This window comes from Lepisosteus platostomus, chromosome 19 (genome assembly GCF_059453375.1).
Source record: "Lepisosteus platostomus isolate fLepPlt1 chromosome 19, fLepPlt1.hap1, whole genome shotgun sequence".
Classification (NCBI taxonomy): domain Eukaryota; kingdom Metazoa; phylum Chordata; class Actinopteri; order Semionotiformes; family Lepisosteidae; genus Lepisosteus; species Lepisosteus platostomus.
The window spans coordinates 13,278,321-13,299,772 of record NC_142629.1 but is presented as its reverse complement, the minus strand read 5'-3'; the positions used below and the strand labels follow the sequence as shown (position 1 = coordinate 13,299,772).

At 46.8% G+C, this 21,452-nt stretch overlaps 1 protein-coding gene across 1 annotated transcript in view; it reads left to right on the top strand.

Moving 5' to 3' along the window:
* The first annotated feature begins 1,499 nt into the window (after positions 1 to 1,499).
* The window catches only part of sbk1 (SH3 domain binding kinase 1), a 30,628-nt gene continuing 10,675 nt past the window's right edge, over positions 1,500 to 21,452 (top strand). Inside the window, exon 1 of the mRNA XM_088612493.1 lies at positions 1,500 to 2,922. Coding sequence (XP_088468619.1) covers positions 2,885 to 2,922 — 38 coding nt within the window. The 5' untranslated portion in view covers positions 1,500 to 2,884. The remainder of the gene's footprint in view (positions 2,923 to 21,452) is intronic.

Below are 21,452 nucleotides of genomic sequence, written 5' to 3'. Positions count from 1 at the left end.
TTACTCAGCTCTTAAAGCCCTTAAAACCCTTAAAGCGTAAGCTATTGTAAATGATGGCAATGGCCATGAAATGAGGCCAGTACTACAGAAGAATACAGTAACAAAAAGATACATTAGCGGAAAATGTGAATTCTATGGGAAACAATCATTAAGCCAAAACTTCTCACATACAGCCTTTCTGTCCTTCGTCAAACAAGAAACACTTCCTTCCTCTTCCTTTTTCCCATCTTTCCCTTCTTCCTCCCGCGTTAATCTTGCTGGGGACCTTACCTGCCCTTCTCTGTTCCTGCCCGAGCTGCCAAACAAGCATTTCTGACCAACCACCTCCATGTTCCTGAGCTGAGTGTTTATCCACATGTTGCCCAGAACATCCATTCTTTCACCCGAAGATGGACTGTGGAAGATTTAAAGACTTGGAAGGCCTCTTCTGATCTAACAGATCCTGTAAGCCCTCGAGATTCTGGAAAGACATTCATGGCTCTCGTTGACGAACAGTGGATTCCTGTCAACAGGGATGAAGACGAGAGAGATGATTCAGTGGATGTAGATCAGGCAGGATTTCCGATGGATCAATACAGTCGATGTGGTAAGCCAGTGTGCTCCCTCAAGCTCATTTATTCCAGCGGCAGTCTGTCTTAAGCTGTTGATTTGGGCTGTACCTTGAAGCCAGATCGAAGAGAAAGCACATACAGTCAGACAGCACTCGATTCGCCCTGAACACACAGCAATGGGACGGACAGGAAATACAACTGCAAAGACATGTTTGCCAGCAATCCTAGATCATTCATGGCAGTCAAAACAAAAAGACACAGACCTAAAACAGAATTAGTGGGGGTATTAATTGGCCCAATTGGATGAGATAAGATGGATCTTCTGATTTCATTTTAGGTATTTTTTTACAACCTCCCACGAAGCAGAGCAGCTTGAATGGAATCTGCAAGGTTCTGAAATGTCGGCAGCCCACACTAGTCAAATTACTTCTGTAATGTGGAATGTCTGTAGTAGGGGTTGTGATGAGGGTTCGAGACTGAATTGCGCTTTGCCTCGGTTCCTTCGGTATTCCCATAGGACTGAGATCTGGCGACAGCTCTAGCCAAGGAAAGAGATACAAGTTTCCTCTTATATAGCTCGGGGCTGTCACGTCATCCCTACTGCTGAGACAGTCCATTCACTTGACACATTAGTCCACAGTCATCGAGGCAATAGTGGGCCAGGATGGCTTGACTAGCATGGGTGTGGTGGGTGATTTGGGTAGCACTTGACTGCTACACAAAGTTTCCCCATCACAGAGACAGGTTCCTGCCCTTGCCTTTGGTTTTCAGCCCACAGGAGGACAGTTCACCCCAACTGGGAAATTGAATAACGGGGAACAGAGGAAAGAGGGAATCTCCGCTCAGTCGTAGCCTTGCAGTCCACTGGAAACAGAGATCTTACAGGTCAGAGTTCCCTTCCTAGGGCACAAAACTTGCACAACAAATAAGAGTTTTTCTTCAATGAGCCAGGGAGGGGAAGCACCAGTGTGGGATTCTTTCTTTTTTTCAATTAAACAAGACGATTCAAGCCTCAGGTTTATACACACGCTCCAAACCGTATAATTAGTTCAAGCGATGAAGGTCAAAGCGGAAAGGAAAAGCAGAGAGCCCTGTGCCTTAGAAAGACTGGAGGGAGATACGGAGTGCTGGTGTTCAACTCTCTCCTTCTCTCCCTGCTCATATGCTCACGAAAACATCGACACACCGAAGCCGGTGGCGTTTCAACAGAAAGCGCCGTGCGCTCCAGCGGAGACCGTCCCCGGCGCTAGGACCCGGCGCTAGGAGCCATTGCCGGGAGGTGGAGACCGCGAGCCAGACAATGGAAGAGGGAACAGGAATGAAAACGCGATGAATGAAAATCCGAATCGCAGAACAACACGGGGATTAACAACAAAGCACCGCGGCTACTGGGGAGACTAACAGGGAGAGAGAAAAACACTGCCCGGCCACAAGGAGCTGGGGAGGAAAGGGGAAAATTGAGAAAACTGTGATTTTAACAGAGCACGGATCGCAGTTGACGTGAATGACCAGAGCGTCCGTGAATTAGTTTGTTCGTTGACCTTCCTGAATTAAAACAACAACAACAACAACAGCAACAACAACATATATTCTCGTTGTTATTCTGCCACCGCCGCGCATTCATTGAAACTGAGCGAATGCACACCGTGACGGGGACCTGGGCGGCCGAGGTGGTGACAGCGAGTGACCCCAGCGCAGAGCAGGCGAGGTGAAGGCAGGGGCTACACCGCGTCGCCAGGAGGCTGGGCTGCTGGCGCCCTGCTCGACGGGCTGACAGCTCCTCTCCGCCACGGTGCTGGGAAGGGGTTCGAGCACCGCCCGAGAAGGGGATCGGGGCGGGAAGGAAGCAGTCCCGGTCCATGAGCAAGCTGGGGGCAGCCTGGCACACCTGCGATTGGACCCGCCACACCAACCCCCCAGTCCAGCCAGACCGCCGGGGCAAGTGGGGTGGTGCACTTCAGAGAAGAGAGACCCTTCGTGGAACAACCTTCATGAACACCGATGTCAACCTGTCTTCACGCCTCTGACATGACAGTCAAGGCTGCCGAAAAGTATTAATAATACGCATCAATCAATGCAAGTGCATCTTACAGTATAGTGGTGGTCGAAGATTTGGTTTTGCATCCTTTGCTGTTTGTAAACGGGACTCGACCTATTGAAATATTTTGTTTTGGGGGAGTGGAGGACTCGGTAACACTGCTACGGTCGGAGACTCCAGTAGGTCGCTCGTTGAAGAGCTGTGCTCGCGTCCGCGTTATTGCCGGGAACTGAAGCGTCAATCCGGGAGCTCCGGGCACAGCGCTCAAGGAGGTACGCTCACAGCGGCGGCGTGGATGCAGGACCATGGGGGAGAGAGACAGGTCGCCGGCAGGTGAGCGAGATGGGATGCCAGTGGCGACCCTTTGCCGTCTTATCGCTGAGAGCTGTTTAAACCTCTGATCTGTGCGTGCTTTCCACATGCTGTGCTCTCAACCACCCTCAAAACTGCCTTTTAAACTGTCAGATCTAAATAAGAAAAAAAAACCCGAATTATACCGTTAAGATTATTTAGCATTACAGCCTCTGATCTTCAAAATGCACGTATTTGTACCTTTTGAGAAATCCATACATAACCCCGTTACAAACAAAGGACGTTTCCTAGTTCTTACTCATCTATAACGACCGTTCAGCCAATTTGGTTACGCCGAAGAAATGTAAGTACACGTCGAGTTAAGACGTCCCCGGGGAATTTCAGCAGCCGGCCCCTTCCCGCTGCTGTAAGGTGACTTCCTCGAACCCCGGTTCATCCCTCCTCCGGGGCAAACTGGGCTAGCCCTCTCCGCGCTGGCTGACAAGCGAGGGTCGCCCAGCGGTTACCTCAAGGTTTACCGGGAAAGCGAGAGCGCTCCGTCTGAGCGGTCCATGCCTACTAGCTCATTAAAGCGCACAGACCCCTCCGCCTTACCGGCTCTGCCTGCAGATCGCAGCCGCTGTGCCCTGCAAGTCATTACGCGGAGCTGCAGAGCCTTCAGTGCGCGCTCGAGTTAAACCTGCGTTCAGACACACGGACGTGAAATTATAGTTGAACACACGCACACACGAGCTTCTAGAAATATACGTGTTTAATTTTCTGCTTGGGAAGTCCAATTTATCTATCCCAAGGAAGTTAGAAAACCTCGAGACTGTGCTGCCACTCCCCCCCTCGACGTGGAAGTTTGTGAGGAAAGTGCCGAGGCAGAAACTGGGTGGAAAGTCGGCAGCGGGGCTTGCGTGCGAGCGAGGAGTCGTGGGAGATGGGCGTTTGAAGACGAGAAAGTGAAAAGACAACTGAATTCTTAGAGGGAAGGGGTTGATAAGACAGAAGCACAGGCTTCCCTGTTTGAACGGGGCTCAGCAGACAGTGTATATCAGCGGGGCTAATATGAACAACTGCTAAAATAGGACAGCTGGCCAACAGCTGAGAAGTGTTCAGGTGTAACACTGATGCTGAAGTTTTTTTTTTTTCTGTTGAAGACTTCGACCTGCCATATCGATTTTGTCCTCTATAAAGCCGCAGAAGGATTCAACCGCGGCGCCGTGCTTGCAGGTGTCCTATTTTAAATCGATTTGTGCAGTTCGGTGCAATTTGGCAACTGCGGTTGACTGGCTTTTAAAACAGAGCTGCAGTTTTGTTTGTTTTTTCTTCTGTTTCTGAAGGGCCTAATGTTGTTTGAAATGCAGTTAAGATATTTAAAACACAGCTATGGCACATGTACCCTGGTCTTGTTGGATTTCAGAAGTTAGGGGAGCCTGGATCTAGACAATCCTGAGATGGGAGAATCATCCGACCATTTTCTAATTACTTAATCCAGTTCAGGATCGCGGGCAGGTGGGAGATCTTTATGGAATGCCAGGTTACTGTTGCAGTGGTGCTTGTGGACCAGTAGGTGGCTCTCTTTTCCGTGGACCAGATTTTCCAGTCTAATACTGCAATATTTTGTCTGGGAAACACTACGCTGTCTAGTACAGTAAGGACAACCCTTAATTTCTCCCTTAATTCAGGTGAAGCAATTCCTCACTTCACAAAGAATACGGAAAAAACTAAATGTAGCTGTAAGTGTTGGATGTGTCAAACGTGCTTTGCATGGAGAGTAGTGCCCAACAGAAGGTGCACCATTACCATCACTCCACTAGGGGGCGATTTGCAGAAATGAAAAAATAACAGCGCGGTTACTCACATGTAGTACAAGAAGCAGGTTCACTGAGGTCAGCCTATAGTGGGGACATCTCAAGAACATCTGTGCAGCTGGCTCACTACAGTTATAGGTTCTCCCTAGCGCTTTAAGTCCGAAGCTGCTTCCTGTAAGTGCAGGTGATGGGAATTTGTAAGTTAGTTGTAGAGAAGAGATGACAACCTGTCTCTTGTCTACTTAATAAAGGCCAGATATGAAGAGGGGTTTGAGGGCCTTTGTCTCATTTTCTTTTTCGACTCCTTGAAATCCTTGTCTAACAATCCATTTCCGGCCTCTCAATGCGCCCAGTCGGCACCTCACCCTCCAGCCTGTCTCCACCCTCCTGGAAACACCTGCCCAGAGGAAACACACGAAACGCCCCAGAGGAGTGCTCCCGAACCTGCTCGAGCAGAAGTGTGTGCCTCCGTGCAAGATTTGCCATTTGGCAGTCGGACTGGAGCACAGATGGGAAACAACAGAGCGTGCTCCATGTGTCACACTGCGCTCACAATGTCTGCCCCCTTTCCCCATTAGCATAAAAATGAATGGCTGGATCAAAAAGACCTCTAAATGCTTTCTGAAGTGTAGCTCCTTTGTATGGGACAGCACTTTCAGCCGTGCCGGTACAGAAATGTAATTTACTACAGAAACCACTCAGACGGCACTACAGAAGCTGCTAAAGTCCGTACCAGTGTTAGTCATCTCTTTAATTCAGAGTGCTGCTTTGTTGCATCTTAATGGGCTGTTTTCAGTACTTTATACTAATGCCTGGGAGACAGTGAAGCCATCGATGGCTGGAATAACGGACGTGTGCCAGCAAAGGGTTGAGCTATCCTCTAAAAGCGGTACTTTAGTACGAGGAGAGGCAGGAAGGAGGCTCCCTTTGGGCTTGTCCTACGCATTCTGTTGCTTGTACCGTAGTGCTTCTATGTGACAATCTCACACCTCCTGTTTCCTGAAGCGTCTTGATGTGCCAAAAACCAGGAGAGAACAGTAATGGCAGGCTGCTGGTGTTCAGCAGGTATATTAAGCATGAGCCAAGACGGCTTGTGTAGAAAGGCCAAGCCAAACCATTGTTAACATTTCAGAAATGCTGAAAAGAGGAGGCATCGTTGCTCACGCCTCTGAACAGCTGAACCCTTTTACAGGTTTTTTAAATCAAAAACCATTTTCTCTTTCATGTTCATGTTTTGCTTGGTTCTCTTGCCTTTCAAAGCAAAAATATAATGATCATTAATAATTGCTGACACTTATATAGCACGTTTCTGGACACTCCACTCAAAGCGCTTTACAGGTAATGGGGACTCCCCTCCACCACCACCAGTGTGCAGCCCCACCTGGATGATGTGACGGCAGCCATAGTGCGCCAGAACGCTCCCCACACACCAGCTATCAGTGGGGAGGATGACAGAGTGATGAAGCCAGTTCATAGATGGGGATTATTAGGAGGCCATGATTGGTAAGGGCCAATGGGAAATTTGGCCAGGATGCCGGGGTTACACCCCTGCTCTTTTTCGAGAAACGCCCTGGGATTTTTAATGACCGCAGAGAGTCAGGACCTCGGTTTCACATCTCATCCAAAGGATGGCACCTGTTTACAGTATAGTGTCCCGGTCACTATACTGGGGCATTAGGACCCACACAGACTGCAGGATGAGCGCCCCCTGCTGGCCCCACTAACATCTCTTCCAGCAGCAACCTTAGTTTTTCCCAGGAGGTCTCCCTTCCAGGTACTGACCAGGCTCACAGCTGCTGAGGTTCAGTGGGCTGCCAGCTGGGAGTTGCAGGGTGATGTGGCTGCTGGCCAAAAACCTTTTCACTCGCTGTCTTGTTGACACAGGTAACCCCCCTCAAAACAGAGTCTGTCCCCTGACTCAGCGGTTACCTGTCGGTCCTCCGATCGCTACAGTTCTCAAGTAGATAACTTTCACGTCATCCCTTCAAGGGCAGGGTGCCGTCTCGCTAAGTTTCCTTCTCTCCTGCAGCAGGCTTTTCGCTAAGTGCAGACAATCCAGTAATGAAATAAGTACAGGGCAGGGCGGAACATTTCAAACAAACTGCACAGTAAATTAAACACAATAACCAGCGGAGAAGCCATTAATTATTAACATGAGGGCAGAGCTGGACGACTGAAGCAGGTCTTTTAATAAATAGGCAGACAGAGAGCAAAGAGCGTTCATGGCTTTAGTGGGTGACACAGCTACATGGGAGGAGAGTTTTATTTATCGCTGATGCCAGAATCAGGAGTTAAATGTCCTGTGGTGTTATTGTATGTCAGCTATCTAAGCATGGGGTGTAAACTGTGAACTTCTGTTGACTGTCAATAGGGGAAAAAGCCAAGCTTCCTGTAGACTTCAGACAAGGTATGTTGGTGAGTGGCCCAAGTAAAATATTAGCAGAAACTGCATTGTTCCTGGCCAGAATTCATCATTCAATCCTAAAAATGGTGGTCTGGAAGATTGCAATGGAAGACGTCCATCGCACAGCAGCTTAATCCCTTTTCCAGGTTTACCAGCTCACTCGACAGGTAGGTAATGTCTGTGGAGCCAGAGCTTGTCCTGGTTGCCATGGCGTTAAGAAAACAGCGAGGGCTCACTTTACCAGATGGAGCAGAAAGGCAAACTCTGTAGCCTTCACACTGGTCTATGCAAAACTATCATTTTACTGCTCTCCCTAGATAAACCAGCAGGCCGCAGAAACGAAACTGTACTTATAACCAGACGTTCACTTCTGTTTGTTTTGACAGTAGGGTTTTTACAGTCTGCAGTCCATTAACTCCTGGATCATATGCAGGTCAGCTGGCTCTAATAGATAAATGTTAACTTCCCTCTTGCTTCTGTTTCTTCTAAAATGGAATAGCTGGATTTAAGAACTCAAATTCAAAGCTCCTTATCAGTGGTGATTTTAAGCTGGCTTTGCTAAAAATCACAATAGGATAATTTACATCTGCTCTGATTATTGTACAAACAATGCTGAGTGTACACTTTTCACTTGAGTGAGAATTCGTTTCATATTTCTCTACTCTCACAGATGCAGAGGGGTGCTTATGATAACAGCTTATAGATGATACTTTCACTTCTTCTAAGAAACAGCTGGTTGAGATCCTAGGATCAGTTTACTACTAACTACCAAATGTGCTAGATGACCAGAAATGCTTCCTCTCATTTGAAGCCTTTTTATGTTCTTGTAGTCTTATGACAGGCTCGAAGTTATCATAGGCTGCAGAAAAGTCTTTTTTTTTCTTCACATGGACCCAAAGCTTCGGCTAACAGACAAGGTTGATTAGAGAAGCACCCTCCAGATCTCCTGAAATAAGGTCAATGACTTTATGCAGACTGAGTGGAGTAGGCCTTCCAGGGCATGATGGGTAGGTGTGTTTCACAGCTCTCTGTGTGCTGTACTGTGTGACCGCCTCCTCTATTATGCTGTGATTATTAGACTATCATGACACGATAGCGCTAGTTATAGATTACAAGCATGTGATGAGACCCATCTGTAGCAGAGAGCCAATTGTATATACTGTCACCTCAAAGAGGTGGTATTAGCATTGCTTTTCAACTGGTATAACCGTAATATATTCCCCCAGCTCATTTCCTGTCTTTCCAAAGTCTTTTGGCCACATCAGCTAACCATCTAGTCCAGAGATGGAAAAGCTAGTCCTGCAGGATGCTCTAAGTTTCATTTCACCATTGATCTTAAGTACTTAATGGAGCTAATAATTTGGATAAATTATCTGAACACCGTTGTCTCCTCAGGTCTTAAACAGCTGCCAAAGGCAAATTACCTGTTAAAACCTGCTGGACTCCAGCCTTCCAGGACTAGAAATAGTAGAAATAACAAATGAGCAGCAAAGTAGGACACGCAGAACCGTATCTGCAACAAGCATGAAGTGAACTAAGAGGAAAATTCAGATATTAGAAATGACTTCTTACAGTCTAGAAAATTATGATTCATCATGGGTCAGCATACAGCCATTAGAAACGCAAAAAATGGATCGAGTGAAGTGCACAAGAGAACAGTCTCTCTTCTTCAAGAACAGCGTATTTGCACTTTATCAATCAATTGAGTAAAATTCATCATGTAGCTCCTGGTGGTGTTGAACATAAGGCTCCAGTATTTTATTGTACTTTCTAGACATTGTGGTGGAAAGAGACGTTGACCCCAGCATATCCACACATATTTATAAGAATGGGAACACATTGCCAGTACTCATGGGAATGAGAGGAAAACGAAAACCAACTCATAAAAGCACAATGCCTTTGCAGACAATGCATTCATAATCCGAGTGGCGATATCTGCTATCCCCAGTGCTGGAGGAGAGCTGTTTCTAAATTCCAATTAGCTTTGTGTCATTTCAGTTGAGTCGCTGCTCATCTGGGAGGCTAACTTTCTGAGCATCTGCGGCTGGAGGCGATGAAGGCAGGGCCTGAGTGTCCTCAGATTGCCTCCGGAGCAGGCAGGTGAGTGGCAGCGTGGTGTGGCTGCGCAGATAAGGGGCGCTGCTGGCTGTGCGCCCAGGCCCCAGTGATCAGGGAGTCAGTACAGGAACACCAAGGTTGGGGGGGTCAGTCCTCTTGTCCCTGCCAATGTTACGGACGGGGTTTGGAATCCGTGTCGGGTTTCATACTAGACCCTCTGCGAAGCGGTAAGAGCTGGAGGAAACGGGAGGCGTGGTATGGGAAAACAGTGAGCGGGGGGGAGACAAGGAGTGGCGTCCAAATCCGAGCAGGTCCGAAGGAGGGTCAGGGCACAGCCCAAGAACCCATTAGCGGTAGATCCATCCTGAGACGTGACAAGGTTAACACCTCTGGGAATGGGGAAGACACGAACAGACAACTGACATGGAGATCCTGGGATAACGGGGCGAGAGGTTCCCCCAGACCCCGGGCTCAGAACACGGGAGGTGTCGGGGGTGAGGCCTGTGCCCTCAGGAGACGGACGTAGGGTATCCTGGTGCTAGGCGGGCCTCGTGACTTCTGGACCCTAATGTTGAGCCCTGAGCCCTGGAGGAGCTAAGGATAAATAGGGGGAGACACAGCAAGGCACACCTGGAACACATATATAAACGATCATAGGGAACTACTGACAGGAGTAAAATGGGGCGCCCTCTAGGGGAGGGATGTCAACCGTTACAGCCAAAGTGCGCTGACTTGAGGTCAACAGCTGACTAACCACTGTTTAGGAACAAGTAAAGGTTTATTCCATGTAGAAAAGAGGAGAAAGGAAACACAACGTTTCGGCTGTGGAGCCTTCTTCGGGTGTGGTCTGTTATTCTCTTTTCAGCATGGAATAAACCTTTACTTGTTCCTTTGCAGCCTACGCATGCTGAAGCGTCTCCCTACTTCCAAATTTCACATCCTCTTTCCTCAACTTTCCACTCGACTCCTTTCTGAACGCATTTCTGTAGTACCAAGATAAGACTGTGTGGACGGCGACTTAGGAGCATTTCAGCTTCCCATGATGAGAGAGAGGGCCTCTTAGAAACTCTGACGCTATGACGTTCCTTTAGGTTCCTTGACGTGACAGTTTGAATGGGGGGTTTCAACTGCACACACAGCAATTGCACGATTTAGGACTGCAAGAATCGAAAATTGGACAGACTTGGTCTCGTCTACGTGTAAACACTTCTGAACAATCTATCCCAGTACTCGGCGCTCTCAGTTTCCTTCCCCTCACTGGTGATGGTGGGGAGGTTCTGGTTCTGCTAGCTTTGCCTTAATGGCCAGGCCAAGTGAATCAATTGCAAACCCGGCACCGGACTTACTCACCAAATTAAATCGCTCCTCGGGGATTGTTTCAAGCTGTCAAAATAAATAAGTCGCACTAAAATCGAGGAAACCACCCATGCAAAGCATTTATTTATGTTGTGCTGTTATTGTTCTGTGGGCGACATGATGAACATTTCTGCCAAACGTTCGCTGGGACACTGGGATCAATTCCCGGGATGGTGTCTGTATGGATAACTGTTTGTTCTCCTTTTGTTCATGTGGGTTTCCTTCAGGTGCTCCTGTTTCCTCCCACAGTCCAAAGACATGCTGGTAGGTAATTGGCTTCTATACAAATTGACCAGTGTGAGTGTGTGTGTCTGTATCTGCCCTGCGATGGACTGCTGTCCTGTCCAGGGTGTATCCTGCCTTGCTCCCAGTGCATCCTGGGATAGGCTTTGGGCCACTGTGACCCTGAACTGGATAAGTGGTTATGATGTGATGTTATTGTCCTGTGCCACATACAGTATTGTCGGGATTTAGAAACAATATGCTAGACAACAATTTAAACAGTGCAGGATCATTAATCGATGGAAGTAACAGAAAAAAATTACTTTTGCATTGCAATTTTCAAAACGGGCTGCCCTGGAAAGAGTACAATATGATCTTACAATATTGGGTAGAGACTGAGACAACCTTACATTGCACTTGGTTGAAAATCATTTGCAGACACCTTTCTAATAGAAGGAGAATGAGAAGCGGTGGTTTTGAATTGCTTGAAGTTGTTGTTAATCAACATATTTCCAGTGTGTCTGAAATTAATTAAAAGCAGCTACTGCTTGATGTAATATGCCAGTACAGCCTGATCTCTCTGAAAAACGCAAGGTGTGTTATTAAAGATGGGTCAAGCGTGCTTTTAATTGGACGACTGGAGCCTGACAACCCCTTAATTATCCCGACTGATCTGAGGAATAGGTTCAAGAAAGAGACACAGAATTAAAACTATCTTTGAGATGATAAAAAGCTCAAATTAAAATCTCCTTTGCTATAATCCATTTTGGTTCACAGTATGGCCCCCTTATCCTTGTGCTCCCAGCAGCAGCGGGTAGTCTTGACAAGTATAGTCTTGAGACGCTGGATTGCCGTTAGAAGGTAAAAGGAAAAGCAAATTTCTCAGTTTATCAGCCTAGTGCCTGCCCAGACAAAAACTACATTTGCAGACATTTTTCTTTCTCGCAACTTTGCAGTTGTCACGCAGCGAGACAGACGTCAGTCGGGATGTTGCAGTGCCAGGTTGGGGGATAGCCGTTTTGAGTCTTCTTGTTAGCATCTGTCTGTCCTCACGCTGTGAGTGACCAACGCTTCCTGCCTCCGTATGGCTCATCTGGTGGCCGGGACCATGGGAGGGGAGTGGAGGCATGCACTCTGAAAAGCTGGGAGAGGTGGGGGTTACTGACAGATCCGGAGTGGCGAGACAGATGGCCCAGCTCCTTTTGAGTTCCCTGGCCCCCACCTCCCTCCAAACCTCCTCCCGCCCTCATCCCAAAGCGGCGCAGCTGACTGCTCCTTTTTCAGGAGGTAATTAATTTCCAGTTGTCAGCTCCCTCTCCCACCGTCCTACATAGAGAGGCCCGACTGCAGAACCACACACACTCCTTACATCATAATTAGCCTGCCTTCAGATCCCAGCCAAGGCGGCAGGGGCACAGATGGTCCTGATAGAACGCACGGACCTTTGTCCCTGTTAACTTAACGTGCCTGTAGCTTGTGCTGCTTACTTGTCACCTGTGCGTCTGTGTGTTCTGAATGCTCCTCTTGCTGTTTGTTTTCGCCCCCGAGAAAGACGTCAACCTTAACTTGCGTATGAGCCTTGGTGAGGAACCAGGGCAGGTGTTCCGAAGGGTTCTGAAGCCCGTCAGCACAACGTTGTGTTCTGGACCTTGTGAGACACCAATATATTTCACCACTCGAAGTAGTTGTTGCCGCGTAGGAGGTGCCAATTATCCGAGCAGCATTTTGTGTAGTGTTGTTTCATTGTCAAATGGCCGACTTGATGTTTTACTGGGAAATTCCTCACATGAACAATACTTTTAAGACGCAATGTTAGTTCGATATTCCGTTGCTAACGGCATTGTGACCTACTTTTAAGGGGGCTTTAATGACAGTGGGCAATAGGAATGATCAAGAGCAAGCTTTGAAACCAGTAGTGACAGTTTCCTTTTCTCCTGTCAGACAATGGCAAATTTAGAAATAGAAAGCTTTGAAACCACTTGGGCTCTGGGATTCTGTTAAAAAAATCAATCAAATGTTTTTTTTCTCCCTCTTTCTTACTTCTTGTAACCTAGCAACCCAGTCTGAACCCCCCCCCCCCCTCCTCTCCTAATTTGTTACCATTGGCTGATCCGTGGTTGTTAATGGGGAATCTGGGAAGGAGGCCTACAGTGGTCCCCTGGGCCTGCTAGGCAGGCTGTACATCCGGAAAGGGAAGCTGGAGGCTCTCGGAGACGTCTGCCCTGATTGGGATTAATGGGGAACCCAAAGCAGGGAGAGAATGAGCTCAGGGCCGACGAGGGGCTCCCATTACAGGCTGGTCAGGAGGAAAGAGCCCATTATAAGTGCATAATATAGCTGCCCGATTCTCATTAGCAGCTTGTGTAAAATGCACGGGGGTCGATGGCTGGGCTCTGACCAAGCGTTTCCTCCAGCCACAGCGACTTCTTCATAGCAGAACTGAGCTCGACGGCAAGAAGGCACAAGACGAGCCTTCGATTGTAAAACACAAAAAACCTCTTCTGAATCAATACCTGTGCCGCCGAGCTCATTAAGAAGAGTTCACTCTTCTAGTCTGATGCGATCCTAGAAAGCCTCTCAGGGCATCGAGAGGGAATATTTTCCTCCTGCCTCCTCCCGATCGGCAATCCTGTTCACATTACAGACTTTATCCTCTGTGGCTTTGAGGTGGGCGCATGCTGGCTATTGCCCTGCTTGGCATTATGTGGGGCCACAAGGTACTGTTACACTGGTCCCCCTACCTCTGGCCACTACTGCTCAGTGTTTTCAAGGAAGGGGCGGATGGGGGTCCGTTTTTGTTGACAGGGTGCTGCAGTAGGGTTCCCCTGTCCTCTCTGCAGGGCCCGAGTCTGGGGGTTTGGGGGCGCATGTGAACAAGCCATGTCCCTGAGGCAGAGAGCAGCCAGTTGCGCCTCTGGGCATCAGCTTTCGCCGACAGTGATGCGGGGGGTTGGACTGGAAGATCTAAATGGAGATATGATCTTCCTCTGAAGCTTCTCAGAGTGAGGGAGCCCACCGGGTGTCTTTGACAGTCCCCTGCAGGAATCTTATTGGAGGCCCCCAGTGAGCAAAGTCCATCTCCGTGTTTTCATTTCTTGAAAATCCCAGGGGGCCCATCACCGAGGGCCTGGCTACTAACCAATGTGTCCAATGTGTGGCCCTGCCCTGATATCACTTCACTTCACCCCTCTCACTCTTGCTGTGTCCCTGAAGGACGTTTCCAAGGTCAAGCTGTAGGCCTGAATACTCCATTACACGTGGGGATGGAGTTCAGTGCTCGATTTTCCTGCCTAGTGGGAATCGGAATGATTTAAAATGTGCAACAATTCTCAACTGGGTTTTGATTTTTTTTTTTTAGTGATTTTGTAAAACAATCTGTGCATTTGTACAGCTCTTTACATCACAAGGATCCTGAAGTACTTTGCATATACAGATGAGACCCACTTAAAACCCTGATAAATGCTTAAAAAAGGATGTATTTAACTGGGCATCTTATACAGAGACAACCATGCTAAATAGCCAGTGCATCCTTATGATAATAAAACACAGGCTTCTGATCTGACCTTTAATGTTCTTTAAAACCCTTCACTGCTAAAGAGCAGCCTTACAAGTGGACAGGCGAATGGAGTTCAGGCATGGGGTTTGAGAAGATTTGCAGAGTTTGTCATTTCAACAACACAATCTTAAAATCCGGTGAAAACCAGTGTGTATCTGAAACAAATTAAAGCATGACGGGCCACCAGTTCATTGTTTTACAGCAACTGTCATAACTGGTATGCAGGTGCAGTTACAATATAAGGCACCCTTATTGTAAGGCAGTTACAATATAAGGTGAAATGAAATTATGCACTGGAAAGATGCATGTACCACGTGCTGTACTGAGCGAATGTTTCATCAACGTAGGAAAGGTGCCACTGGTAAGTCCATATATCATTTAAGAAATATTGTTTAGCACACTTCACAGCACACAGCACTTCACTACAGAGTGAATAAACGTAAGTGGCCAGAATCAATCTGGAGAGGAATAAGGCCAGGCTGTATTCTACATGCACAGGTAAAGTGGGAAGAAACAAAGATGTACTGTAGTCAGTGGCAAGGGGGAGGTCCTCATTTCCAAACCTTTCTAACTGGAAATAGGACAAGGGCAGAAGCTACTGTATATAGTACAGACCCCAGGAGAGAACGTACCCGACATCTGAAACTCTCGGCTTCATGTACACGGTACTGTACGAGCTCCAGATTAAATAGCTCTGATGGGTGTGGCGATGAGACTGTGCCTTTGTTCCTTTTCTGAATTGTCTTCTCTTTAACTGAATAACATTACTAAGGCTGAGACACAGAGAGCTCTCGCTCTGCTATTATTGTAGTGATTGAATTGTTTTGATGTTTGTTGTTTTGTCCTAGATATTTTGCAATAGTAATCTGAAATGTACAGTAATCCAATCTTTTTTTTTTGTGTGCAATCACTGAAATGGATTGCCTCATAGGTTACTGCCTTTACATAAATTGAAACGGATAACTCACAGTGGAATAATTCTAGAAATTGTACGTTGGATGTAATAGTATGAAACAGAAAAAGACAGAATGATTCATCAGACCCCCATGTGAACTCACCCCCTGATGTATTTCTCCTTCTTACCAAAACAATGCTTTCAGGGCCCGAAATATATCATCAGAGTCAAAATACGCAGTTATTCTGTCCTGGAAACAAATGAGAAAAACAGGCAGCCCTCAATCACATTGGCTTTATGGCTTAGCTTTAACTATGCTTGTCAAAGGCAATTAATTCTAATTAGCAAAGCTGGACGACTGTGGCTTTAGCAGAGGGTGGTATCTTTCAGAGACAGGCAGTGCTTTGGAAGATGGACTGGATAGAACCATGAGAAAAGAATGAGAAAAAACCTTACAAACAATGTAAGTATATCCAGCACTGGAAGTCTGGAGAGAAAATAGGTTAACTGCAGTCTACTTCCAGGCAATCCTTGAAATTGTAGTTTTGTGAGTCTTTATTGGCAAACTCTCTTTGATAGACTACTGTACAGCCTGACCCAGGAAGCTCTAGTGTTGTTGTCTGCGCTCTCCCCGGATGTGAGTGGGCATGCAAGTGACCATGGGCCACAGGAAGTCCTTTTTTATAGTGGTGGTGACTATGGCAACAGTTGCTGCTGGCGATATTGGACATGGACAGAAACTGGATTTCTACAGTGATGTCTCTGCCCAAACAATCATATAAAAATCCACATATGCACATTGAATGACTGGGGTATCTACTGTAGGCGTCATCAGTCATGTTCTCTTTATGAGTGTTTTGAGTTGTCACAAGAAAATTGTATGATTATTATAATGCCAGGTCAATGTGAAGTGAGAATGTCAAAGAGACCAATCACCTTGCTGTTTTGATATATACTAAATCGTACAGGAGAGAACACAAGAGCTTGTTCCAGACGCCCACAGCGTACGAAAGTGCATCCTGTTCTCAGAATTGAATGCTCTTCCCCCAAAGTAGAACCAAGATGCCTGTGATCGACAGAGAAAGCTTTGTTTTTGTACAGCCAGGAGAACAAGCTTTAGCCACCAGTAGTCCATTTTCATGTATAGAAGTTTTTTTTATTAATAATAATAATATTATAATTGCTTACACTTATGTAGCGCTTTTCTGGACACTCCACTCAAAGCTCTTTACAGATAATGGTGACTCCCCTCCACCACCACCAGTGTGCAGCCCCACCTGGATGATGCGACGGCAGCCATAGTGCACCAGTACACTCACCACACACCAGCTATCAGTGGGGAGGAGAGCAGAGTGATGAAGCCAGTTCAGAGATGGGGATTATTAGGTGGGTAGCACCCCTACTCTTTTCAAGAAACACCCTGGGATTTTTAATGACCACATTATAGAGTCAGGACCTCGGTTTTACGTCTCATCCGAAGGACGGCGCCTATTTACAGTACTGTGTCCCCGTCACTATACTGGGGCATTAGGACCCACACAGACCGCAGAGTGAGTGCCCCCTGCTGGCCCCACTAACACCACTTCCAGCAGCAACCTTAGTTTTTCCCAGGACTCTCCCATCCAGGTACTGACCAGGCTCACACCTGCTGACCTTCAGTGGGCTGCCAGCTGGGAGTTGCAGAGTGATATGGCTGCTAATAATATTTATAATAACATGGAGGGTGGTGCAAAGAATGAAATGAATATAAAAGAAAACCGGATATGATACAAGCTATAGTTAAGGCTAACAGCAACAATAAAAAAATAGTTTTTAAACTCCTTGTTTTAAAAAGCATTCGACTCTCTGACAGTCTACGGGAGAGAATTTGGAAGATTTGGAGCCATGGCACTGAAGGCTTAATTGCCCATTGATTTTAAATTAGTCTTTGGGCAACATCCAAGTGAATGAGGCCATTATGTACTGAATTAACTGATCAAAAGCATTTGACTTGTCGTGTACAACACTTTGGTGATTTAGGTGTTTTAAAGATCCAAAGCATTGAGAAGACCTACAACGCTATAAACAACTGAATTATGACTATTAGGCCACACAAAACTGACAGAAAGTGACAAAAACATGGAAGAGAGAGACACAGACCCCAGAGGGATACAAAATACCCAGAGCTCTATTTAACCATGTTGGAAGGTGTTTGCAAAACCCTGGATTTACATGAAAAGGCACTACAGATTAATGGAACCTGTGACAGTCTGACGACACAATGATTATAACTCCACCAAAATCAGAAGAATAACAATTGTGAAATCGAGAACTGCACGGAACTGCAATTAATGTATGTTTCAAATCGGATAAAATGAGAACTGAAGTCATAGCTGCTACACTAAATATACACCTAGGTTGAATATAAACTAAAGTGATATCTGCTACACTCCCACGGTGACTGAAATAAAAGCCATTGATATGGAGGATGTCGATACGGATGTATATTTGAGCTAATTCATAGTGTTCTCTGAAAAACCAGATGAAGGGGAGTCACAATGAGTTTAAAGGCTTTAAGCAGCTGAGGTGTGGTAGTTGTGGCTCGAAGGTTGTGTGTAAAATTGATTCAGCCACACCAGACAGCAGCAAGAAATTTGGGATAAATCAGGCGATTGTGGATGAAAATGACTATTGGAGAGCTGGAGTGTGTATTCTCAACAATCTATGACAAGACGGTAAGGTGGAGACAAGGCTTGATCTAGAAGAAGCTAGACAATGAGTGCTGCAGGCGCCAGTGTGACTCTTCATCCAGCGGCAGGTTGATTAACACTCATGGCAATGATGAGGATGAGGAGGAAGACATGTTGTGTGCTGATCAACTAGGCTGGCCTGCGCACACGGCCATATCACAGAAACGGTGCGCTGTGACTCCATCTGTTTGGGAACCAAATCTCAGTTCTCTACAGCTCACCCTAATTACCCCAGCTATTTAAATACGCCTGTTATCTACATGTCCCCATACGTACACACACAAAATGAGTAGCACGTCTTTCTTTTGAAGCTGATTGGCTCAATTAAAATTGCACTTCTTTACCCAGAGTGAAAAATATCCGCATTCGGCACAGTTTTTCTTGTTGGCAGTTAGGGTGGAGTACGTTGATGTTCATATTGATGGACGTGCTTTAAAAATAAAATTAGTTCCGTTTATAATTAAAAATGCAAGAAAAGATGTCAAAGGCTGTCAGATGTCCCTTATATCCTTAAAAAAATGTCTCCACTAGATCCTGTTTTAAAAGGTGTGTTCTATTACTAGGTTTTGAGTAGCCTCAGTAGTAATGATATCGCACTTTGATATTGTTTAGACTAACTCAAAGCACTTTCTAACTACAGCTACTCTGCCTCCCCAAGCTCAGAATCACAGGGCTCTGTGTCTGTGTGCAGCTGTATTTAAATGGGAATGTGAATGGTTAAGATGAGCAGTTTAATTGGGAGTTCCTTTCATAGCTGTGTTCCATACAGAGCGTGTTTCTGTCCTTCGGGGCTCAGTAGAGAGGAGACAGAAATGTCAGCGGCTTGGTTGTGGCTTTGGAAAAGCAGTAAGGATTAGGCTTGTAGACCACTAAAATAATAGAAGGTAAAATCTGTCCTGCTCTGTGTGCTCAGTGTTAAAAATGCAGCTCTGTGCCATATGGGAATCGGCATGTAACTACTATGGCAAAACTCTGAGTGTGAAATTGGAGCAGGCTCAGACACGTGCAGCTGTGATGGGTTGTACTGGACGTCATGCTGATAGTTGTGCACCAGCTGAATACTGTATCAGCATGAGGCTTTGCCATGGGTGCCAAGCTAGTGGGCTGTTAAAAGTGGGACGTAGCAGATTGCAAACGAACACCAGCTCTCTGCTGATCCTGCAAAGAAAAGTCACTGTCATGTGGAGTAGTAGTAGATCCATGCCTGACTCAGTGGCCGGTGACCGACTAGTGCACCCTGCCATGCCTCTGGCCTAGCTGACCACAGCACGAGCGTCTGTGGTCCTTTCGCACGTGTGTGACAATTGCACACCTTGCAGCAGAATATCCAGGGTGCTGGTGTCCCCTGCCGCCGTTCCTCCGTCAGGGTGAGTTGGGCTCCTCTGAGGATGTTCTCACACACGTGTTCCTGGGACAGAGAGCAGACCAGACACCCCTGTCTTGTGAACTTCTGCCCCCTCTGCTTCCACAGGGTGTGTATGACACTATAACGCCTGCTGCTCTAGTCTGCAGTTCACGTCAGAACGCAGTGTAGCTGAGCCACTGCAGCCCTCAGTGTGCTGAATTCCTGTGATGGTTGTCCGTCGTGTCTGACGATGACGGTTGTGCTTTGTGCAGCTCATCTGTTTGGTAGACGAGCCGCACGAAGAAACCCGTGCGGGAGAGCTTTTTGAAGGGGGAAAGCCATGGCACTGGGGCTGTCCCACTCTCTCGGCCTCAGAAGCCTGGGTCCAGCGGTACGAGTTGTCGTCACGACTGGAGCCTTCCCTGGTTGCGGTGGACGGCCATGACGCCTTTCTGTGGCTCGCCACGCCCTTTGCTTTCCACGGAGCGCTCCTTGTGCCCAACCTCCAACATGGAGGACCTGGCGCCCGACGTGGGACACGAACCCACTACCCTGAGATTATGCATCTCAAGCTCTACCACCAGAGCTAGTCAGGGGCGTTTGTGCTGAATTAGTGTAGTCCACGCTACACTGTGCTCTCCATTGTGACGTCCTATGGATCACACTTTTTCTCTGCAGTAGTACAGTATCAGAAGCTCTTATAAAGGGATTGACTACAGGTTTAGAACACTCCCACCCCATCCGATTGGGCAGCTGTCTCTGTGTTCAGTATAGAAGGCAGCTGCACTGAGTCTGATCTTAAATCTAGAAGACATTTTGTGTCTTTGTGTCTCTTAAAATCTGGAATCACCAATCCTCCTTCGTTTATTTACCAAGCTAACCCAGCCCCAGATCATTAACCAGCTCGGATTTCCCGCTGCAATCCTGATCCCAGGTCGCGGACAACGTGTGCTATCCTCCAAAACGTGCGCCCTCGGAGCCACGGACCACTTTCCACACTGTGAAGCCCCACGGCGCACACAGGAGAGCTGCCAAGGGTTACTGGGAGCTCTCGCTGCAAAACACAGCAAAAGCACATGTGCCCGGCTAGTCACAGGGGGGCGCTGTTGCGCGACACACAGAACAGAACTTCATAAAAAGTGCTCTGCCCAGCTATGCAAATTCCTTTTGGATTGTGTCCTTCCTGGTCCGAATTACAGGTGCTGGTCACTGGTCCTGGAATAGCCCAGGATCAGCCAGGCAAGTGAGTCACTTGAGACTTGAGAGGGCCCAAGAGTACGTCTCATCTCTTCTCCAGCATCTGTTCTTACAAGTTGCTGAAGGTAACAGGGCGCAGAATCTGTCCACCCAACTGCTGTCTTATTCTTGTAGGGACCAGTAGGGACCGCTCACCCTGCAGTCTGTGTGGGTCCTAATTCCTCAGTACAGTGATGCATTATGATGATGGAGGGTCCAGACAAAACGCTACATAAGTATAAGGAATAATTAATTATTATTCTCTCCAACAGATTTTATGATTCAGATTTTAAGAATTCATTAATTTTCCATTCTCCTTCTTAGTTGGAGGAGGCAGCCAGTTAATTGTGATCCACAAGAAAGAAAGGGTTCTGAAAAGTAATGAGGCTTTCTGATACTCGCATTAGTCAGGCTTGTCTGAGTGGATTTTAAGGTAACGCAAGACCAAAAAACAAAACAGGGAAGCTTGTCTGAAAACCCTATGGATTTGACAGCTGAAGAATTGCGGCTCCGTTCGACTGCAGCAGACGTGTGCACACGAAATGCAGCGTTTATATGTTTCTAACCTTGTTTCTGCTGGGAGAATGTCCATTCATGTCACTCATTCCCTGCTGAATGGAGATGAAATAGCACTTTCAGTTAAATGTGTTTGTCAGGACAGCGTGACAACCATTTATTTTTGGGATAGTGTTAAAGTTACATGACTGACATAAGAAAGGACACAAATGATAGGTGACAGTTTGTCCCGTCTAGCTCATTTGGTTGTTAGTAGTCAATTTCTTGAAAAAAAAAAACAGCGTATTAGCTTTAGCAGGACAACTGGATAGCTTGTTCCATTCTTTCACGGCTCTAACTCAAGATGTACTTCATAGTTCTGTACTTGAAGGAAATAAATCTGATAGTGAACTTTGTTGAATTATTCAGGCTTAAATGAAATCTTTTGTCTGCTAAACA